The sequence below is a fragment of the Cebus imitator genome, unplaced genomic scaffold, assembly GCF_001604975.1.
Source record: "Cebus imitator isolate Cc_AM_T3 unplaced genomic scaffold, Cebus_imitator-1.0 Scaffold134, whole genome shotgun sequence".
NCBI lineage: Eukaryota > Metazoa > Chordata > Mammalia > Primates > Cebidae > Cebus > Cebus imitator.
The window spans coordinates 347,352-371,048 of NW_016107449.1; the positions used below are offsets into that span (position 1 = coordinate 347,352).

The 23,697-nt window shown below is 48.3% G+C and overlaps 1 protein-coding gene across 4 annotated transcripts in view; it reads right to left on the reverse strand.

The window, feature by feature from the left end:
- The window catches only part of ENTPD6 (ectonucleoside triphosphate diphosphohydrolase 6), a 28,756-nt gene extending 13,799 nt beyond the window's left edge, over positions 1-14,957 (reverse strand). For 2 of the 4 annotated variants that reach the window (XM_017541438.2, XM_017541435.2), the window contains exons 1-5: positions 14,687-14,957; positions 6,213-6,281; positions 5,424-5,742; positions 3,872-3,948; positions 275-418 (exon numbers count right to left, since the gene is read on the reverse strand). In XM_017541438.2, coding sequence (XP_017396927.1) covers positions 275-418; positions 3,872-3,948; positions 5,424-5,742; positions 6,213-6,266 — 594 coding nt within the window. In that variant the 5' untranslated portion in view covers positions 6,267-6,281; positions 14,687-14,957. Of the gene's footprint in view, positions 1-274; positions 419-3,871; positions 3,949-5,423; positions 5,743-6,212; positions 6,282-9,569; positions 9,593-14,686 lie in introns of those variants that run through there. The other 2 variants (XM_017541437.2, XM_017541436.2) reach the window with 2 other exon arrangements.
- Positions 14,958-23,697: the final 8,740 nt, after the last annotated feature.

Genomic DNA, 23,697 nt, shown 5'->3' on the forward strand with positions numbered 1-23,697 from the left:
AGCCATGGCCCCTGGCCCAAAGTACACTTCTAAAATAAAGTTGCTTTATTATAAAACGCAGATTCACTCTAGAAAAAAACAAATAACCTTAAATGTCACAAAGAACAAAGTATCATCTGTCTGCCATCCCTTCACCTAAAGGTGATGCTGCAAACTTTTCTTCAGAAGCATCTGTGTCCTGCCTGGCTGTGCGGCACTGGTGAGAGAACAGGTGTTTGTAGTCATCAGTAGCCCCTGGGGGCTGGCAGATGGCACAGGGAGTGGCCAGGCTCACCTTCTGCAGTAACTTATGGGCCTTTTCTCCAGGTAACAGGCGTAAGCCAGCTGTGGCCTTGAGGACCAGAGGGGTGGCCTTCCAGAAGTCAAACGGAATGTCCTGTTTAGCAACATCCAGTAGTTCCTGGATTCCCTGAGCGCTCTGTGAACATGGTAAGAGCAAAGCAGGGTCTGTCAAATGCAGCATACAGGACCTGTCAAATGCAGCATACAGGCTCTGTCAAATGCAGCATTCAGGATCTGTCAAATGTAGCATACGGGGTCTGTCAAATGCAGCCTACGGGGTTGGTCAAATACAGCATTCAGGGTCTGTCAAATGTAGTATATGAAGTCTATCAAATGCAGCATATGGGGTCTATCAAATGCAGTTTACAGGCTCTGTCAAATGCAGTTTATAGGCTCTGTCAAATGCAGCCTTTGGGGTCTATCAAATGCAGCCTACGGGGTCTGTCAAATGCAGCATACAGGGTCACACACGCTGCTTCCACCCTTTTGGTTTTTTTTTTGTTTGTTTCCAGAGACAGCGTCTCACTGTGTTTCCCAGGCTGGAGTGAAGTGGCTTGATCACAGCTAATTTTCACCCTTGATTTCCTGGGCTCAAGTGATCCCCCTGCCTCAGCCTTCCAAGTGGCTGGGACAATAGGCGTTAGCCATCACACCCAGCTAATTTTGAAAAACTTTTTTTTTTTTTTTTTTTTTTTTTTGTTACAGTTTTTCTCCACTGCCAGGCGCCAGGCTGGAGTGCAGTGGCGCGATCTCGGCTCACTGCAACCTCTGCCACCCGGGTTCAAGCAATTCTCCTGCCTCAGCCTCCCGAGTAGCTGGGACTACAGGCGTGTGCCACCAAGCCCAGCTAATTTTTGTATTTTTAAAGACAGGGTTTAACCATTTTGGCCAGGATGGTCTTGATCTCTTGACCTCGTGATCCACCTGCCTTGGCCTCCCAAAGTGCTGGGATTACAGGTGTCAGCCACCATTCATAGCCCTTGCTTTCATAAATATTTTCTTCCTCTAATTTTCAAAATCTGCAGGAAACAGTGACACGAGTGGTACTGGCAGGTGTGTGGGAACATGGGGACGAGCTGAAACGTGGTAGGGGGAGGAAGGGTGAGGAGAACAAGCCTGCTCTTCTACTGCAGCCCGGTGACCCAAGTCCATACCCAGACCTGTGCCAGCCCTCACGGGTGATCTCAGGTGAGCCTCAGCTCCACTGGACATTGCAAAGGTGTAGCACTAGACAGTCCTGGAGTCCCTCCCAGCACTAAATCCCATGACCCTGCATAGAGGAGCCACTTCACCTGCCAGAGTGCTGGAGAGCCCAAGGCTGGATGAGGCCCTATGTCAGTGTGTGCATGAGTGAAGGCCTAGGAAGGCGGCTAGGTTTGCAGACAGGTGTGATTCTGTGGGGACACGTGGGCTAGATCTGTCCAAGGGAAAAACACCTCCTACCCAGAAATCCCACTCCAGCAGTTCATCTTGAGAGGCCGAGGTGGGAGGATCACTTGAGCCCAGGTCAAGACCAGCCTGGGCAACACAGCAAGACCCCCATCTCTACAAAACATTTAAACATTAGCCGGCCATTGTGGTGTGTACCTGTGGTCCCAGTTACTTGGGAGACTGAGATGGGAGGATCATTTGAAACCAGGAGGCAGAGGTTGCAGTGAGCTGCAATCGTGCCACTGCACTCCAGCCTGGGTGACAGAGAGACACTTCATCTCAGGGGGAGAAAAAAAGAGAGAATTCATCTGAGAGATGCCCCTTGCACGTGTAAGTAATGAAGTATGTGTCAGGTGCAGCCTTTTTCTACTGTTAAGAGAGAAAGATTGGGCATTATCTAAACATCCTTCAGTAGGGGACCGGTTCCACGAGGTAAGTGTGTGGCATCCAGGCAATAACATTCAGCCAAAAAAACTGAGGATCTGCACATGCCGACATCAATGCTCTCCAGTTAAACTGCTCAGCAGCAAAGCCAAGGGCCTCGGTGTGGACACCGCCGTGGGTGTGACGTAAAAATGGGGAGAAGAATATGGATGCTTCTGTTTACATACACATCAACCAGCCTCGAAGGACGCTAAGAGAGCTGGGATGTGGGCCTCTGAGGCAGTCTGGAGCGAGAGGGACGTCTGAGCTGTTGCCCTGGAGAGTGTGGACATTTGGCCCACTTCAATGTGTGTCACCGATTCAACCAAGTACAGTAAGGCCTTAAAAATCCTAGGAGCTTATTCTAAATTTATCTAATTTAATAAGTTTTAACCATAAGGTCACTCTAGAATTGATAATTTTTTTTTTTTTTTTTTTTTTAACTAAGCTACAGGAAAGCACGGCTTGAACTACATTGTCTGAGATCATGCCACATTTGTGGACAACAGCAGTGTACTAGCTCATGACTTAAGCAATGCTTGAACCAAAAGGAAGTGACAAGTCTCTCCATAGCCAGTTTTGCCAGTGCCTAGACAGAAGTAGCAATGCTACAAATGTACGTAAATTATTATTTGACAATTTTAATTAAATTTCTATTTATTTGGTTTTGTGGACTTTGCATAATGCATTTTTTGGGGGAGGAGTTGGAGTCTCACTCTGTACCCCAGGCTTGACTGCAATGGTGCAATCGTGGCTCACTGCAAACTCTACCTCCCGTGTTCAAGCGATTCTCCTGCCTCAGTCTCCCAAGTAGCTAGAATTTAAGGTTCATGCTAAGTTTTGCATTTTTAGTAGAGACAGGGTTTCACCATACTGGCCAGGTTGATCTTGAACTCCTGACCTCAAGTGGTCCGCCCACCTTGGCCTCCCAAAGTGCTGGGATTATAAGGTGTGAGCCACTGCGCCTGGCATGTAATGTTTTTAACTGTTTTTTTTTTTTTTTTTTTTTTTTTTTTTTTTTTTTTTTTTGATATAAGGTCTCACTTTGTCACCTGTGGCACAGACATGGCTCACTGTGGCCTTGACCTCCCAGGCTCAAGTGATCCTCCCACCTCAGTCTCCCAAGTAGCTGGGATGACAGGTGTGTACCATAATCTCTAGCTAATTTTAAAATTTTGTAGAACTCAGGTTCTCATTCTGTTGCCCAGACTGGCCTTGAACTTTTGGGCTCAAGAGATCCTCTTGCCTCAGCCTCCCAAAGTGCTGGGATTGCAAGTGTGAACCACCATGCCCGGACAACGTTAATTTTTTGTTTGAGTCAATGTTTGCTATCTTCAATCAGAAACAGCAACAAAAAATTAAAAATATATTACGCAAAATTCACAAGACCAAATTAGTGCAAAAAAATTTGAATAAGTAAACTGTCAAATAATGATTTTTGTAAGTTTGTAGGATTTGTGCTTCTGACCTGTACCAAGACTTTGGGACTCCCAGGGGAGAAATAAGTGCTGGCATGGTGGAGACAGAGGAGGGGGGTCGGGTGGGGGCGAGTTCTCCTCTGGGCTCGTGTGCTGCATACCTTCTCTCATCTGACCATCCCAGATGGCGTGAAGTGCCCAGGGAGCACCATTAAAGTCCCCTTTCCTTGTGAACACAGCCTACCACATTCAAAGGGAAAGAACCGGCTTGAACACATTCCACAGGTGAACATGGAGACACTGGAGATGATCCTTACCTTTTCAACATCATCAGCATAGGCAGAAAGACCTGGCTTCAGTGCTTTGAAGGTTTCGTGGGTCAAGGTGGGAGTTTCTAAGGGGAAAACATGTTGAAAAAAGGTACAACTATGAATACACATATGGATATAAGAACACGTACAATCACGACTAGCCACACTTTTTAAAGACAGACCCAGACAATACAGACCAATTCCCAAGTGGCAGGGGCCCTTCAGCTATTCCTTGTCTAAATTCTGACTCTTTGTTCATCTGAACAAGATGAGTATAATACCTAATATCTTGGCCAGAATTTTACTTTTTAATTAATTTTTTTTTAAAATTATATTTATTAGGTTAATTTTTTTTTTTTTTTTTTTGGACAGAGTTGCACTCTTGTTACCCAGGCTGGAGTGCAATGGCGCGATCTCGGCTCACCGCAACCTCCGCCTCCTAGGTTCAGGCAATTCTCCTGCCTCAGCCTCCTGAGTAGCTGGGATTACAGGCACGCGCCACCATGCCCAGCTAATTTTTTGTAGTTTTAGTAGAGACGGGGTTTCACCATGTTGACCAGGATGGTCTCGATCTCTTGACCTCGTGATCCACCTGCCTCGGCCTCCCAAAGTGCTGGGATTACAGGCGCGAGCCACCGCGCCCGGCCCGAAGTCACTTTTAGATATCAGTAGGTATGGCATCTAAATATTTCACTACTGTAATAAGTTAAAAAATAAAGCAGATGGAGTCAAAAGTAAATAAAACACACCACCCAGCTTTGGAGAGAGCAGCTAGAAACGTCTCGCGCCAGGAGAACCGTGCGAGGACAGGGTGGCGTCTACCCACCAGGTTCCAGGTCAGCCAAGAGCAGCCCGGGACACCCAGGGGACCTGCCTGGCCGGGGCTGCAAACTCTCACTGGCTATGGCTAGAGACACGTGGAGGGTGAACCTCAGGGTCACAGGCATGAGAGGGGCATCAGGGAACCAGGGGAAGAGGGCAGGGGAACTGGGTGGGGGGGCCCTTGGGAGAAGCTGCCTGCCCTGGCCTGAGGCCCACCCTAGAAGCACAGCCAACAGGGCCCAGGCTCCATCTCACTTTTCCAGCTGAGGCCTCTCCTAGCTGTTGCCCCTGGCCATCTTGGCCCAACCGGTAGCTCTCGGTCAAGCCCAGGGGCCTCTGCTATTTATCTGACTTTCCTGATTTCCTGGCTCCCATGGGCCTGAACTCCCCACAAAGCCCCAAACACAACCACTGGCCTAAATCATGGTCCCAGCCACCTGACTTGCTGGTGAGTGTGCGGAGTGGACAGGCCACCAAACACCCTCAAGGTCTCAGCTGCCCATCAGCATGGTCACTACACACTAGTTTAAGAGTGATCTGGGACTCCTGGGAAATCCAGATGCTTGGGCCCCAGCCCACACCGGCATCAGCATCTCTGGGAAATTGCATTTGGACAAGCTCCCAGCTGAGTCCGTGTCTGGAGGCCCAGCCCACACCGTAGCGTAGGGCAGGAGATCCCAAGACCCTGCCATGAGAGGTCGAGAAGGCAGACCCCACGCCCGCTTCCTGTGATTACCTCTGGGGGGCTGGGCGAACTGGAAGATGTGTACTCGGGTGCCAGTGCTTCCTGCATCAAACATGATCCCGTAGAAGACCTTATGTCCATGTGCAGCTATCCCTGGAGGGCTGTGGGCTTGCTGACTCCACCGGGCCCCTGGGGCCACCCCAGTAATGCTGAAGGCCTGGGTGGCGGGGGCCCGGTGCCACTTGATGTAGGCGACGTAGATGAACAGGCCCACGCAGAGCCCCAGGGGGTACACCACCTTCGCCACCCGCAGGCTCCCGTGGTTGGATATTTTTCTCATCCTTGTCTGCCAAGGACCGTGTCGCAGCTGCTGGTGGGAAGTAGGGAGAGGCAGGAAAAGCATGTTAGGGTGCCAGATTCCAAGGCGAGTCAGACATCCCCAGGTCCAGGGACAAAACGTTCAACCTGAAACCGCTCTGTGTTCCCCCCTAGGAATCAGAAGCTTGATGTGATCCTCATAATGATTCCAGAAGGTGTGGTTCCTGTCTCACATAACGGCAGGAAAGCCAGCTCAAGGTCACACACCTTGCAGGTGCTGAGCTGGTGCACAGACCACAGCTGCTGGTTCCTTTAAGAGAGGGTCCCATCAGTGGCTTGGGACACATGGTGATTTATGTTAAAAAAGCCACATGTAGACGGTGTTCCCAAACTGTTCATGGGAACAGAAGCACGTATCTGGTTCAGTTTTTCAGTCCTCACTTATACTTCTGTTTAGGCAATTTACTTTTTGAAAGCTTTAAACTCTGTCCCTTGGGCAACTACCAAGAGCCCCAGACAAACCTGATAAATGTAGCTCGTTTTTCTGGAAGTTTCACAATGGATACCTTTCTTCATTCACATAGGCCATTCCTGCCAAGGAGGAAATAATGTTTGTGTACTTCCAAAGCCTATAAAAATTCAACTAGAGTAGCAAAATTAATTCACTGGGTGCCATTATTTTTGGTTCGATACACCCAAAATGAAACCATCTGTTCAAGTTTCATTGGCAGCTCCAGTGCGAGGCGGCACGTGGGAAACTGAGGCTGCAAAGGATGAGAAGCACAGGCTGACTGCAGGGCCCCCACCCCTGGGGAACGCCCAGCGGCCTGCCCTCCCTCACTCTTTCAGTCATCCTGGTGAGTGGCCGCTCCTAGGGCAGCAGGGGTCAGGAAGGCACCGGGCTGGAAGTGGCTGTGGCTCTGCCTGGAGCCTGGTGTGATGGTGGGCAAGATACCCCTCGAGGGGGCAACTCCCATTTGTAATGTGGGGCTACTCACGGGAGAGCCCCTTGTGACTTTGCTTGGGAATTCAATGTGCTCAGGACAGGTTGCAGAGAAAGCACATGTCACACGCAGGCTTTACAGAAGGGCAGCAGGAGGTGACATCTCTGTAGAATCAAGGACAGCATGGCTGCACCGCGGAGGAGGAGCAGTGGCAGTCAAAGAGGCAAGCCCACTGCGACCTGCACTACCTGGGGCTGTTTGGGCACAGCAGAATGGAAGGTCAGGGCCCGCAGGGCAGAGCACAGGGAGCAGGCCCTTCCTGGCCCCTCCTTACTGAGGTGTCACCTGTGGCCATAGCTGGATGTCCTCGGGCTCAGAGAGGTCAGACAAGCACTGCCACAGTGCCCTGTGCCAAGGGGAGAGGCCTCACCAGTGGCCTGGCCACCTAAGCTGGGGCGAGACAGGAAAAACCACGCTTACCTGAGCGTCTGCCACAAGAAGGGCTACAAAAAGGTTCTCCTGGCAGGTGCCAAGGTGCAGCCCTCCCCAGCCCTATTCTGGGCCTGGGTCCCACCACACTGGGGAGCTTCCCATAGCTCTCAGGATCATGTTGCAGCCTCTGCCTGGACTCGAACCCGCAGCCCCTGCTGCTTCGCTGCACTCCTCTTTTGTCCTTGCCCACAGTGCTCTGAGAACAGTGCCTTCTTCTGCCCCTAGAACTCAGTTCCTCCCTGCCTCAGGCCCCATGCACAGACTGATATGCATTCCCAGAATGCTTGTCCACCAGCCTGGCACCGTGTCTTCACTCTGAAACCTCCACTGAAATGTCACTGCCACCCCCTTCCTGGATGCCCCCATCATGCACTCTCTGAGCTCTCCACATCCACCACCAGGATCTGTGATGATGCGTGTTCATGGACCTGGTTCCTGCAGGTCTGTGTCTCCCCTCTAGGCCATGAGCCCTGGGGCAGGCACTCAGCTTATCTTGTGCTGCTGCTGCCCTGCATGGCAGCCAAGCCCTTCCCTTCTCTAGAATGGAAGAGGCTGTTCCTCCACCCCCCCCTGCACCTTTTTTTTTTTTTTTTTTTGAGATGGAGTCCCACTCTGTCACCTAGGCTGGAGTGCAGTGGTGCGATCTCGGCTCACTGCAACCTCTGCTGCCTGGGTTCAGGCGATTCTCCTACCTCTGCCTCAAGTAGCTGGGATCACAGTCACTTGCCAGTGTGCCCAGCTAATTTTTGTATTTTTAGTAGAGAAGGGGTTTCACCATCTTGGTCAGGCAGGTCTTGAACTCCTGACCTTGTGATCCACCCACCTCGGCCTCTCAAAGTGCAAGGATTACAGGCGTAAGCCACCCAGCCCACTCCCATACCTTCTATAGCGTTGCCAGACACACAACAGAGTCCTGTAGAAAATCCATTAACGGGGAGAGGACACAGCAAGATGGCAAAAGAGGAAGCACAAAGGCCTTCGTTCCCCGACAGAAACATTAAAAACAACTAGAGACTGGCTGTAATACTGTACAGGAGCTCTGCAAAACAAGCAATGATCTATAGCAACCAAGAGAATGCTCAGACCAGAAGCAGCCACAGTCAGGATGTCAGGAACTCTGGGGTGTTTCATTCACCCCTGCCCGATGCCTCCGCAGCACAGTGCTGCCTGATGAAAGCAGGAGCCTTGTTCCCAATTCCTTCCATCGAACTGGAGGGAGCAGAGCAGACCTTTTTGCAATGTCCTAATCTATCTTGGGCTGCCTGAGGAACAGGTCTCTGTTTCACCTGACTCTGAGCTCAGAGCTCAGACAGGAAGTCAGGGAAAATGGCTGCGGGCACTACTAGGCAAAGCTGCAGGGTGACTATGGCCCCATGCATACCTGGGGCAAGAATGGCAGCTGGAGAAACACAGTAGAACATCTCAGACCCAAGGAGAGACTCGGGGAGACTTTGGGAAAGTAAGACATACATATTTTTAAAGCTCTGTAAAAGTTTAATGCGGCCATCAAGGCATATAAATGGTGGTCCAGCAGCGAGTAAGTCCTGCTTTCTCTTACCCAAAAAAAGGGGCACACATTTTATCAAAATTTGACAATTCAGAGTTAAGGGTACTGAGATTAAGCTTCAGAGCACCAACTTAAACAAACCAGCAATGAAAAATTGGTTATTCAACTTGGAAAGAGGAACTAGAACCAAGGCATAAAGGGAGATTAAACATGTGTTCCTTGATCTCAAAGTCCTTTTAGGAACAGGAGTTCTGGCTACATGTGAGCAACACATCACACCACCAAACCCCAATTCCAGAATCTAAATTTACGACATAGAATAACAAAGGTAACTCCAAATGCATTCCTTGGTATATTCCAAAGGGAAGCTTGAAAGTATTCATAGGGAAAGGAAGATATTTTAAAATAGCCATGAATATGGGGAAATTGAAAAAAAACAAAAACACATACATAGGCCCAGGGAAGATGCATCCTCAGAAGAAACCTGAGGAGACTTCAGCCTTCATCCAGAGCTGATCCCCAGGCTGAGACAGATCCTGCTATTCATTGGGGTCGTTCCCAGTACAGAGGTAGCCTGTAAAGACTGGGAGATGGAGCTGTTTTTCAAATGCCCAAAATTCAGCAAAAAAAAAATAAATAAATAAATAAAAATAAAAAAAATCACAAGGCATACAAAGAAACAGGAAAACACAGCTCATACAGAGGAAGAAAATGAAGTGGCAGAACCCATCCCTGAAGAAACACACGCACTGGACGTACTTGACCGAGACTCAAAAATGACTATCTTAAACATGCTAAAAGAGCTGAAGGAAAACAGATAAAGAGTTAAAAGAAATCAAGAAAACAACATATGACAACAAAATAAGAAATTATAAAAAGGAATCAAACAGAAGCTGTGGAACTCAGAAATACAAAACTTAAGCTGAAAACTCTTACCAGAGGGATTTGAGTCTGCAGAGGAATCAGCAAACTTGAACACAGGACATTTGAAAATATCAAGTCAGAGGAACAAAAAGAATGAGGAAAATGAACAGAGCCTCAGGGACGTAGGGGCCTCCATCACATGCACCACGTGTATTGTGGAAGTTTAAGACGGAGAGGGAATGGGGTAGAGAAATTATGTGAAGAAAGAATAGCTAAAAACCTCTCAAATTTGACTAAAGATGTGAACATAAACATCCAAGAAGCTCAGTAAACCCCATATAAGATAAACCCGAAGGGACCCACACTAAGACACAATATAATCAAACTGTGTAAAGACAAAGGCAGAATCTTGAGAGCAGCAAAAAATGACTCAGCTGGAGAAAGAATCCTCAATAACATTGTTAGCCAATGTCTTAGCAGAAACATCAAAGACCAGAGGCAATGGGGATGATATACCCAAACTGCTGTAAGAAAAAAAATGTCAACAGAGAATTCTATCTTCAGCTAAACTGTCCTTGAAAAATTAGGGAGAAATTAAGACATTTCCAGATTAAAGATGTGGGTGTTCACTGCCGCTAGATCTGCCTCACAAGACTGATAAACAGAGTCTGCAAGTTAAAACAAAGCGGCGCTAGACAGCAGCTGAAGGCTGTAAGAAAATATAAACATCTCCAACAAAAGCAAATGGAGGGACAGATAAAGGAACTAGTATTAGTGTGCAATTGGTTTACAACACTATTTAATATTTCCTTCAGGATTTAAAAGACATATGCATAAAAATAATTATAGGTTTATGTTAACGGGTACATACCCAATATATCCAGATGTAATCTGTGACATTAATAACAAAGTGGGGGTAGATGGAATTGCAAAGGAGGGGTTAGAGCGTTTGACTGAAATTACAGTTGATATCAATTTAAAATAGATTGCCATAACTTTAGGATGTTGGGTATGTAATCCCTATGGCAGTAACCACAAAGAAAATATTTGTAGCATATACGCAAAAGAAAATGAGAAGGAAATAAAAAAACAGAATCTACAAACAGTCAACTAAATACAAAAGAAGGTAGTAATGAAGGATAAAACAGCTACAAAACATATACAAACAACAAAATAGCAAAAACAAGTCCTTCCCCATCAGTAATTACTTTAAATAGAAATGGATTAATTCCTCAATCAAGAGACACATATTGACAGAACGGATGAAAAAACAGGACCTGGCTGGGTGCAGTGGTATGTGCCTGTAGCCCCAGCTACTCAGGAGGCTAAGGCAGAATCGCTTGAACCTGGGAGGTGGAGGTTGCAGTGAGCTAAGATTGTGCCACTGCACTCCAGCCTGGGCGACCGAGCGAGACTCCGTCTGAAAACAAAAAACAAAAACAAAACACCAAACAAACAAAAAAACAAAAACAAAAAACAGGACCAGACAACAGCTGACCCTCAAACAACATGGGTTTAAACTGCGCAGATCTACTTAGACCCAGGTTTTCTTCCAGCCTTGCCACCTCTGAGACAGTAAAGATCAGCCTCTCCTCTTTCATCTCCTCTTCCACTTACTCAACATGAAGACAGTGAAGATGAAGACCCTTATGATAATCCACTTCCACTTAATAAATAGAAAATACATCCTGTCTTCCTTATGATTTCTTATTATAGTAACATTTTCTGTTCACTAGGTTACCTTATAGTAATAATAAAGCATATAATTCATATAACATACAAACTATGTGTTAATCAACTGTTTATGTTATCACTAAGGCTTCTTCAACAGTAGGCTACCAGTTTGGGAGGTGGAGGTGAGAGGATCTCTTGAGCTCAGGAGTTTGAGACCAGTTTGGGCAACATAGGGAGACCTGTCACTACAGAAAAAAATCAACAAATTAGCTGGACGTGGTGATATGCGCCTGTAGTCCCAGGCTACTTGGGAGGCCGAGGTGGGAGGATCACTTCAGCTCTGGAGTTCGAGGCTGCAGTAACCCATGATTGTACCACTGTATTCTAGGCTGAAGTTACACCTGGATTTTCGACTGTGGCGGGGTGGGGGTGGGGTTGGTATCCCTAACCTATGTTGTTCAACGGTCAGCTGTATAGTCTATCTACAAGAAACTCGTGAGATCTAAGAACACATAAGGGCTGAAAGTAAAAGATGGGAAAGAGTCAATGCAAAGAGTGACCAAAGGAGAGCAGGAGTCGCTATACCAACGTAGACAAAGTACAGGCCAGCGTCCCTTATAAATGTCGGTGCAAAAATCCTCAACAAATACCAGCAAACTAAATTCAACAGAATAATAAAAAGATTATACACCATGACCAGGTGGGATTTATTCCTGGAATGCAAGGACATTTCAACAAAGAAAAATCAATCAATGTAATATATCATATTAAAAAAATGAAGGAAAAATATACCCAACACGATCATTTCAATTGATGCAGAAAAAGCATTTAATAACATCTATCACCTTTTCATAACAAAACAATCAACAAACTATGAATAGAAGGAAACTACCTCAACATAATAATGGTTGTACAGGAAAAACCACAGCAAATATCATACCCAATGGTAAAAGACTGAAAACTTTTCATGTAAGATCAGGAACAGGAAAGTATATCTGCTTTTGCTTGTATTTAACGTAATATTGAAAGTTCTAGCCATAACAATTAGGAAAGAAAAATAAATAAAGGGCATCCAAATGAGAAAGTGAGACGTAAAATTCTTTCTGTTCACAGGATTACACATGTAGAAAACCCTAAAGATTACACACACACACACACAAAACCTGTTAGAATAAACAAATTCAGCAAGACACGAAATCAATACACATAAATCAGTTGTTTCCACACCCTACCTATAAACAATAAAAAAAAAAGAAATTAAAACAATTCAACTTACAAAAGCATGAAAAAGAATAAAATACTTAGGAATCGTGTTAGAGAAGGAGGTGAAAGTCTTGCACATTGAATACTACAAACATTGATGAATGAACTTAAAGATGACACAAATACAAAGATATCTTGTGTTCATGGACTGGAAGACTTAATAATATTAAGATGTCAACACTACCCAAAGTGATCTACAGGTTCAATGCAACCTGTCAAAATTCTGACAATGTTTTTGGCAGAAATAGAAATTATAAAACTCACATGGAATTCCAAGGCACCCTAAACTGTCAAAATGATTTGAAAAGAACAAAGTTGAGATACTGTAGATATCCAAAAAACACTCACATACAGACACACCTTACATAGACAATTATGGAAGTACACAACAACAAGTTCAGGAAGACAAAAATAGGAGTCCAACTAGAACACAGTATTTTTTTGTTTTTGACACGGAGTCTCACTCTGTCACCCAGACTGGAGTGCAATGGTGCGATCTTGGCTCACTGCAACCTCTGCCTCCCTGGATGAATGATTCTCCTGCCTCAATCTCCTCCTGAGTAGCTGGGATTACAGGCACCCACCACCATGCCCAGCTAATTTTTGTATTTTTAGTCGAGATGGGGTTTCACCATGTTGGTCAGGCTGGTCTCAAACTCTTGACCTCGTGATCTGACCGCCTTGGTCTCCCAAAGTGCTGGGATTACAGGCATGAGCCACCACACCTGGCTAGAACAGTGTTGAGAAAGCACAGAACTAGGAACAGTCTTGCTCTTGCACAGGGGTGGGAAGAAGTCTTGTAATCACACTCCATCCCCTCTCCCCAAGGTACAGGTCACCTCCATGTTCCTGTGGCCCAGATCTAACCACCAATTTCATTCCACTAGGTTAAGGTGATTGTCCATGGCTGAGACACCTGCAGGACGGACAATGGTGTTTCTGTGGGAACTACTAACACCACAGCGTGAATGTGTTGGGCAGGTTATCCCTCACAGACTCAATCAACTCAGTCTGTTCGTTAAGGAGAGAGGGGGTAGGATGAGGCTGTAAGGAAGGTAGCAGATGGGGACTGAGGAGAGGCAGGGGTAGGAAGTAGGGTGTACACAGGTAAACAGAGGTGTGGCTCTCGCTGGGGGCCACCGTCTAGCAGGTGGTGGTAGGAATCAGAGAGGAGAATCTAAGGGTGGAGCACTGTTGCTGGAGGTAGGGGCTGCCCTGTCCCCGGCTGGCTTTCTAGGAGATGGGGATGGCAGGCCACCTCTCGGAAATACAGGCGCCATCTGATGTAGATTGATGGCTGCCTAATCTGTTGGCCAGTTTGTTCCAGGTTTTCAGTTCAAGTACACTAAAGGGCCACGAATGCAAATGCCTGCTACACACGTTGTATCCGAAAATAAAGCACATTAGAAGCCTCCACTCATTCTCCTGGTAGGTTTCAATGGGTTTTTCTCCCCTTGGCAAAAACCGGTGCAAGAACTGCCCATCAACAGCACCTGCTGTTTCTTTCACACAAGAGGTGGTGCGAGGGGAGGCGTTCCAGATCTCCTGACACAAAGGGCTGCCCACCTCCCTGGTCGTTCACCCGAAGCTTCAGGAGGCAGACACACATATTAGCCAGCCCCTCTCTCCAGGGCAAGGGGAGCGGGACAAAAAGCAATTTCGAGATTTGTACCATGCTGGCCAGGTCCTTCAAGAATGACTACATTGTCACCACAATGGTAACAACGGGGAACCCGCCGCCCACTGCTCTTGCACAGCTGGTAGAAGAGTCCTTGTAATCCACCTCTCCCAGGGCACTGTGCCCGGGGTTTTGGATTCCCCGCCTGCGGACTAGAGCTGACTTCCCCGCATCCTGTGTGACGTGGAACCTGTGCCTTCGTGCAGGTAATGCTGGAATACAGATGACTGGAGGGACACCCAGAGCTGCCCGGGCACTTCCCGGTGGCTGGTTCCTTGCACTTTGCACTGACAATAAAAACACCCTCCCTCCCACGGCCCCCTGGGCCCTCCCATCTCTCCTTCCCTTTCCATGCTCTCCTGGCTGCTGAATGTTTTCCACTGAAGGAGTCCGGTCTGGTGTCCAGCTCTCTCCACCTCGGGGCCTCTTCCTCCCTCAGTCCGGGGCATCCGCGGCTCACAGGTCAGCTCGGGCATAACCGTCCTGACCACCTACGAGCTCCTCCGGACACCACCCCAACGCCAGGGTGAATCGTCCTCACACCCTCGGTCCTGTCGGAGCGGCCTGACCTTACCTGTTCCCCAGGAACTGCTACGCGAGGCCTCCCCGCGGGCTGATCCAGGAGCGGAGGGGCCGGCCCTGACGCAGACTGGGGGCGGGTCAGCAAACGCGGGCCGAATAAATGAACCCAGCAGGGCTGGGGCCCCTGGGGCTAGAGGTCCCAGCTATCTGACCCGCCCCGTGGCCCCAAACGTTGGGCGTGCTCCCCACCGGTCAGCGGAGCCCAGGCGTCCAGGGAGCCCCAGCGGAGCCTGGACAGGAAGGCAGCAGGAGGTGGGACGCGGGGTGCGAGTGGCCCCCAGGCCGTCCTCCGGCGCGCAGCGCGCCCGCGTGGGGAGGGCCGCCCGCAGTCGGTGACCGCCGGCCGCCCCCGCCAGCGCCCGGGCCAGCGGCTTAGCCCGCACCGTGCGCTCGGCCCCAGTCACGGGGGCGAGTGCCCTTCTCCGGGGAACAGGCGGCGGACGGTCCTTCCCGCTTCCCCACCCCGGCCGGCGACACCGCGGCCTCCACGGGTGGGATACGACCCCACGGGTGGGCTGCGACCCCACGGCTCCTTCGCGCCTGGGCCCCGCCCACATGCACGTGGCGTCACAGGCTGGGCGGGACAGACCGGCCCAGGTGCGCAGGCGCAAGCGGGAGATGGGAAGTGTGGGGGTGGGTCGCGGGGGCCCAGCTGCGCAGGCGCGGGCGGGGGGGGAGGGGGCGCGGGGACGAAGCTGCGCAGGCGCGGGCGGCGGGGGGGAGGGGGCGCGGGGGCGAAGCTGCGCAGGCGCGGGCAGCGGTGTGGGAGGGGGCGCGGGGGCGAAGCTGCGCAGGCGCGGCGGCCTGCCTCCTTTTACGCGGGCGGCCTTCCGGGTTTCTCCATCCTGCGCTGGGCTGGCGGCGGCCCGGAGGCGGCTCTTGGCGGTCTGTCTCCCCCAGCGTCTCCAGCAGGCCCTCGCCAGATCCTAGGGGCTCCCTTGGCCAGTTTTCTAACGGCAAGGCGGAGCTGGCCCTTGAGCCTGGCACCGGCCTGTGCAAGTTCCCCCATCCTTCTATAGCTACTTTCTGTTTTTTCATTTTTCGTTTTTTAAGGCAGTGTGTGGCGGAAATACAGCCACAGCAGAGCAGGCAGGTTCGTGAGGCGCAACCCCCGCCCCCCATTTCTTGACCCCATTTTTTTTTTCTCTTTTTTTTTTTTAGACAGGGTCTTGCGCAAGGTGCAGTTCAGTGGCACGATCTCGGCTCACTCTGCCTCCCGGGTTTAAGCAATTCTCGACGACTAGAGGCGTGCGCCATCAAGCACAGCTAATTTTTGTATTTTTAGTAGAGTCGAGGTTTCACCATGTTGGCCACGCTGGTCTCGAACTGCTGACCTTAGGTGATCTGGCCCCCTGGCCTCCCAAACTGCTGGGATTTCAGGCATGAGCCACTGCACCCGGCCTTTGACCCCATTGTCTGATGTCTTCCTAGAAATAACCAAGGTTGCAACTCCTGACTGTCCTGGTGCAGGCCCTGGTTTACTTAGGGACCCCATGGTGGGGGTTGCCCACGTGCACCCCTATGCTAGACACCCTCATTCCCGCGAGAGCCGGAGCCCCTTCCTGGCCCACATCGTCTGGCGGTGTGGGTGCACTACAGCCAGGCCTGGCCCTAAAGGATGGACCCACCTGGGGCACTGGGGCATCTGGGAGAGCTATTGGTGGAAGAAGCCCAGGTTCCTGAAGCACCAAGTGGGCAAGAGTTTATTTTCAGGATGGGACACTTTTGAGAGTGAACAAGTGCTTACTGTATGGGATTCAGGGACAATGCATAGACCAGGCCTGGCAGCCGGGCATGTGGTTCCTGTTGGAAGGTCGCACAAAAGCTCCTGGTTGGACATTGCCCCTGAGATTTGGTTATTACAGAGGTTAGGCTATGCGGGCCCTCGCGGATGGACCTTGAAGTTTTTCCCAGTTGCTTCCTGTTAGGAATAATGCAACTGGATCCCAAGGACTGCCTTTGTGCATGCATAACAGATAGTTATATCTGTCAGAAATATTCTTAGAGGTGAAATTGGCTATGGTGGGGTATGTCCTTTAATATATTGGGTAAACATGGCTAAATTGCCCTCCTTAGACACTGTACTAATTGACACTCTGGCAAATAATGTTTAAGACTGTGGGTTTCCACACATTTTCACCAGTGGGGTCTTTCCAAACTTTTGGATCTTTGCCAATCCAACAATGACAAAACTATATCTCACGGTTTTAATTTACACTTTTCCTAGTATTTTGAGATCCTGTTGTGAAGCGGTGATGGCCCTGTTTCTGCCTGCAGCAGTCAGAAAATGTGTTATCACTTCCTCCTGTTTCACCATTTTTCACTCTTAAGAGTTTCTAGAATTTGTGAAAGTAAAATCTTTTTGGGGGCTTGAGCTTTTGTGTGTGTTGTACACTACTTGGAAAGCTCTTGCACCAAATCTTACCTTTGTAGATTCTTCCTCGATGTTTAATACTCAGACCATTTTATCTAGAGTGGCCTCCTCTAGTTATTCTCTGTCACCTTTTATGTTATTTCCTTCACAGCTTGTCACTCTGTAACCATCCAACGGCTTCTTCACTGTCGCCCAGATACAGCCAATTTTTCAAGATGGGAATTGCAATAGAGGAAGAGTTCAATATACACAGAGCTGGCTAAACAGGAGACCAGGGGTTTGTTATTCCTCAGATCAGCCTCTCTTCAAATTTGGAGGCTAAGGGTTTTTTGGGGGGGTTTTGTTTTTGTGACAGAGTCTTGCTTTGTTGCCCAGGGTGGAGTGCAGTGGTGTGGTCTTGGCCCACCACAGCCTCCATCTCCTGGGTTCAAGCGATTCTCATGCCTCAGCCTTCCAAGTAGCTGGGATTACAAGCACGCACCACCATGCCCAGCTAATTACTTGTATTTTTAGTACAGATGGGGTTTCACTGTGTTGGCTAGGCTGGTCTTGAACTCCTGCTCTCAAGTGATCTGCCCTCCTCGGCCTCCCAAAGTGCTGGGATTGTGCAGTCTGGAGGCTAGGGTTTTTAAAAGATAGTTTAGCAGACACAGGGCTAGGGAGTGGTGAGTGCTGATTGGTTGGGTTAGGGATGAAATCATAGGGAGATGAAGCTTTTGTCTTTCTCTGGGTCAGTTCCTGGGTTGGGGTCACAAGACCAGATGAGCCAGTTTACCAGTCTGGGTGGCTGGTCCGTCACAATGCAAGGTCTGAAAAATACCTTGAACACCAATCTTATGTTTTATAATAGTAATATTGGAGTAATTGGGGCGGTTGGGAATCTGTGGCTTCGGGCTGCATGACTCCTAAGCCATAATTTTTAATCTTGTGACTAATTTGTTAGTTTCACAAAGGTGGTCTGGTCCCTAAGCAAGAAGGAGGTTTGCTTCAGGGGGGAGCTGTTATCTTTGGTATAGAGTGAAATTATAAACTAAATTTCTCCCCAAATTTGTTTGGCCTATGCCCAGGAATGAACAAGGGCAGCTTGGAAGTTAGAAGTAAGATGGCGTCAGTTAGGTCAGGTTTCCTTTCACTGTCATAATTTTCCTATGTCGTATTTTCTTATTGTCATAATTTTTGCAAAAACACAACACTCATTATTATTTACTTGTTGACTTGTTTATTGATACATTCTTTTTTCTATTCCTGAAAGGAAGCTCCATGAGAACAAATACATGGGTCTGTCTTTCTCACTGCTGCATGACCAGCAGTCTGTCTGGAGCATGGCAGGTGCCTGTCACATGCCCTGTTGGTGCTCATGTCTCTTGCCCGCCACTGCTGTCAGCTCTCTGGTTGTGGTGGAGAGTTCCCTTGAATGCTGCCACCTCAAGCATCATGTTGCTGTCCTCTAGGGATTATCTAACGACTTTCTTTCTTTCTTTCTTTTTTTTGAGACAGAGTTTCCGCATTGTTTCCCAGACTGGAGTGCAGTGGCATGATCTTGGTTCATTGCAACCTCTGCCTCCCAGGCTCAAGAGATTCTCCTGCCTCAGCCTCTCAAGTAGCTGGGACTATAGGCAGCCTCCACCACGCCCAGCTACTTTTTTTATTTTTAGTAGAGACAGGGTTCTACCATATTAGCCAGGCTGGTCTCAAACTCCTGACCTTGTGATCCGCTGCCTTGGCCTCCCAAGGTGCTGGGATTACAGGTGTGAGCCACCGTGCCCAGCCCATCTTACAACTTTCTCTGGAAGCCTTGGGAGCAGGCACAGCCTGGAATTCAGGGAAATTTAACATCCCCACAGCACCTCCAGTTTGGGTGGCCTTGGACCGACCCAGTCACCATTTTTCCATGTAGTTCTCAGGAATAACTGTAGATCGTGCCAGGAATGCAACATCTTGAGGTAAGGGAGAGCTGGTCAAACAGCCGAAGCTCACTTCCAGTCTCCTGCTGAAAACAGGCTGTCCTTCAACATGTTAGCCCGGCAAATGACATCACCCTGGGATGTCAAGCCCAGGGCAGCCTGCTCTGCGGCGTCCCTCATCTGTGGTGCAGGTGGGGCATACCCAGTTGAGACTCCGTTTGCCCTGAGCAGATTTATTGAGCCTCGGGCGACCAGCATGCAACGAATGCCTCTCTTGTCCCTTGCTACCTGTCTGAAGGTAAGAAATTTGCTTCATATAACCTGTTGAGTATGAATGCGTTCTGTCTCACTGGACGCAGACATGTTGGTAACCAGCACACAGTGAGCCTGCTTCACAGCTGCCCTTAACTAACTGGGAATATATGCGTCAGCCTTCTGTCCCCAGAGGACCAATTCCGAGTCCTCAGTAGAAGTGAGCCTCAGTGACCGTTAGTGGTGACCAGCTCAAAAATGCCCCCTTTGGTTGGTCCTCCTGGTCTTCCTGGGCTCTCTCTCTCACTCGCTGTCTCTCTCCTCTCCTGCTCCTGGGATCACCTCCCAGGTCAAGTACCTGCATCTAAGTTCTTGACTCCAACTCTAATTAAGTCAATATTCAAAATATTTGTTGAAGAAATGGATGGGTTGATGATGGTACTTCTGAAGTTTTCCCTTGTCAGCCAGAAGCAGATCAGCCCTGCAGGTGGAAGATGAAGGAAGCCAGTTGGCACCCGACCTGGGAATGCAGGATCAGCTAACTGAGACATGGGCTTCAGCAGGACATGTATGCAAGTGTTCTGACAGCAGGGTGGAGTGCCTGGCCCTGATTTAGGGTGGTGAGCACGTTTTAGAAGAGGTTGATGGCTTACCAAGCTGCCTCAATTTACCTAACTTGAGTAATAGTGGAGGAAGCCCACTATTGTGTGTGGCTTGCTCACATGTGCCCACCTACTGGCAGAAGTCCAGGAGGACAGCTGCAAAGCTGTCTGCTCAGTGAAGGAGCTGAACGTGGACTGCTCGGTGTCCCTAGCAGAGGCTGTCAGGCCTGCCCACGCCTGTCCCGCTGCACGCTGCTGTACTCTCCACAGCAACGCCTGCTTTTGGGTAGAGGAAGTGCCAGGAGGTAACGCTTTGGGGAGCAGCTCCCAACCCATGTCAGGTGCAAAGACCCTGGCTCCCTTTCCCTCAGGACAGCTCTCCGGCATGTCTACGTGGAACTGAGCCCAGTGGTCCAAGAGTGGTAACCCCTGCTGGCTTTCCTCCCTTCCCAGCCGCACTGCCCACTCCTCTACTGCTGTGTCCTGGGGTCATCTCCTAAGTAAACAACTTGCACTCAAATCATTCTTTAGAATGCGTTGTTGAGGAATTCAGTCTAAGACACCATCACTCATAGGTCATTTTGTTAATAATACCCAATAAAACATCTCAGCCACTGCTCTGGTTTCTTCCTCTGGTTCCCTGAAATCTGTAACCACGAATCACTGCTTTCTCTACCAAATGCTTTCCCTTTAACTCACCAGAAAAGTCAGATCCTCTCTGCTCATGGCTAGTCTTCCATTTTCCAAACTCTACTACAGACAAGAAAAAACGTGAGGGAAACTCTACTCTTGCCCAAGGGAACTTGGCGTTTATGATTCCTGACTGCCACATGGGCCACTGTGTGGTCTCTTAGCTTCCTGATGGATGATCCAACAGATGTCACCTTGCACTGTCGTGACAGTCTTGTTGGGACCACGTGAAGTGCAGCCGTAGCATAGGTAATAATGTTCTGGGGGATTGGTGGACTGTCCTGGTAGGGGAGACTGGTGTCAACAGATTGCCCCATTCAGTCCCTGGAGTAGCTTTAATGGGCTGTCTTCTCTCCACGAGGGCCTTTGGCATTTTACATTGCATAGGTTGCCATCTACCATATTAAGAAAATTTCCTTCTATTTCTAGTTTAAGAGTTTCAAAAAATCATTAATGAATGTTCAATTTCATTTCGTGCATTCCCTTCATCTATGCTTGATCTTATGATTTTTCTCAACTAATTTGTTAATATGATAAAGTCTAATGTTGAGTCATTCCTGCATTCCCGATATAAAGCATACTTTTAAAATACATTGCTGGATTTGACTTGCTAACATTGTGTTCAGGTTCTTTGCTTCTACATCCACAAAAATATCGGCTTCTAGTGTTCTTTCTAGTATAGTACTTGCTTAGAAACTATCAAGATTAAATTAGCCTTACAAAATGAGTTGATTTCTTCCTTTTAAATCTTCTAAATATGTTTAAGTTTTGAATTTTCAATTTCTTGAATATTTGATGGAATATTTCTGTTTTCTGTGTGAAACATTTTAAACTGCTGATTCCATTTCTTTTTTTTTTTTCTTTTGAGATGGAGTCTCGCTCTGTTGCCAGGCTGGAGTGTAGTGGTGTGATCTCGGCTCACTGCAACCTCTGCCTCCCAGGTTCAAGCAATTCTCTTGCCTCAGCCACCTGAGTAGCTGGGACTACAGGCGTGCACCACCACGCCCAGCTAATTTTTGTATTTTTAGTAGAGACGGGGTTTCACCATGGCCAGGATGGTCTCGATCTCGTGACCTCGTGATTCACCTGTCTTGGCTTCCCAAAGTGCTGGGATTATAGGTGTGAGCCACTGCACCTGGCCAAACTGCTGATTCTGTTTCCAATCTAGCTTTCGACTTCTTTTCCAGGCAGTTTTGGCATCTTTCTAAAGGAATCATCCCATTTCACCTAAGTTTTCAATGTTGTTGTTATCGTATTACTCATGTCTTATCTTCGTAGCATTTGCAGTGATAGTCTTCATTTCACTCACAATGATTATTTATTTGTAGATTCTCCTTTTTTTTTTTTGGCCAGCATCTCTCGAAATGCCGACGTTTTGTTACTTCTCCTCCCCAAGAGCTAACTTTTGGCTTTGTGGAACTCCTCTGCATCTTTGTTTTGTGTTTTTAAATTTATTTCATCTTTATTATTTCCTTCCTTCCTTCCTTTCTTCTTTCTTTCTTCCTTCCTTCCTTTCATCTTTCTTCCTTCCTTCCTTTCTTCCTTTCTTTTCTTTCTTTCTTCTTTCTCTTTCTTTCTTCTTCCTCCCTCCCTCCCTCCCTTCCTTCCTTTCTTCTTTCTCTTTCTTTCTCCTTCCTTCCTTTCCTCCCTCCTTCCTTCCTTCCTTCCTTCCTTCTTTCCTCCCTTCTTTCCTTCCTTCGTTCCTTTTTCTTTTCTTTCTTGACAGAGTCTTGCTCTATTGCCCTGGTTGGAGTGCAGTGGCTTCATTCATCTTGGTCCACTGCAACCTCTGCCTCCCGGGGTCAAGCAATTCTCCTGTCTCAGCTTCCTGAGTGGCTGGGATTACAGGTCCCTGCCACCATGCCCAGCTGATTTTTGTACAGGCAGGGTTTCACCATGTTGGCCAGGCTGGTCTCAAACTTCTGTCCTTGTGACCCACTCGCCTTGGCCTCCCAAAGTGCTGGGATTACAGACATGAGCCACTACGCTCAGCCTTATTATTTCTTTCATTGTACTTAGAGTGTATTGTTTTTAAATTTCTCTGGTTTAAGCTGAACACTTAATTTTCAGCCTAGCTTCTTTTTATAAAGACTAAAACTTTATTATTCTTGCTTAAAAGAAATGAAGCAAAAGAAGTTACAGAAGAACGTATGTCTGACCATGAGGCAGGTGGGTTGGTGGGAAGGCAGAGCTGTTCTGCTGTTCACTGTAGTGCTGCCCGTCACTGGTGGAGAGCAGGTCACGCTGTGAGAAACAGACTCACCCGTCTAAATCCAAAGGTTGGACTCGGAGACCTGGAGAACAGTGGAAGCAAGACTTTAATGAAGGTCTTGCACGATCGGGTATCTGATGGGCAGGCAACCCAACAGGTTCAAAAAGTTTATCCCCTAGCGCACAGGTCCCTCCCCCGGTTCCTCATAGGCTGAGTACTGTGGGGTCACAGTCTTTCTGGACGTCACCTATTGGTTGTTGGGCAGGGGTTTTCGGTGTTTTCTTTAGGATTGTCCTGCTGACAACCCTCATGGTTGTTGCAGCCACAACGCTTTGCAATCCTAGTCAGCTCAGGGGCTTTTCAACTGCTTGACTTATGCCCTGAGTAGCTGGGCAAGCTGGTAACAGACAAAGCAAGCTATTTTGCAAGGCAGTAAACTTTCATCTTAGACTAACCTTTTTTGTTCAAGTGAGGGCAACTAAGGTGGAGACTGGGGGTGACAAGCAGGCATTGGCTCTCCAAACAGGGGCCTTCTGTACCCTGTTTCTTCTGTAGTGTGCTGTCCTAAACCGATTCAAGGCACTTTGTCTTGGAAATGGACCACTGTATACATTATTTCCTTCATGCTCAGTACGAGTAGCTCTCTCAGGGTTATTTTTAACGTTCAAGAGGTGAAAAACAAAGCCTGCTTGCAGCCAGTTCCATAATCTAAGGAATCGAAGTAAAATTTTGTTTTGTTGAGAAAGGGTTAAAAAAATAAAGTCCAAAGAACACTGAATCGTCAAACATTTGCTTCTTTTTAAGAATGTATATACGTTTTACAGCCCTGTGTCTTACCATCAGGAAGGGTGTTTCTGACAACTGATAAAGCCCCTTTGGCACAGGGTGCCAGGGCACACCTGCCCACGACAAAGTGAGGTTTAGTAACTGCAATGAGGGAGCCACATCAGAGGCTCTCCTGACTTCAGC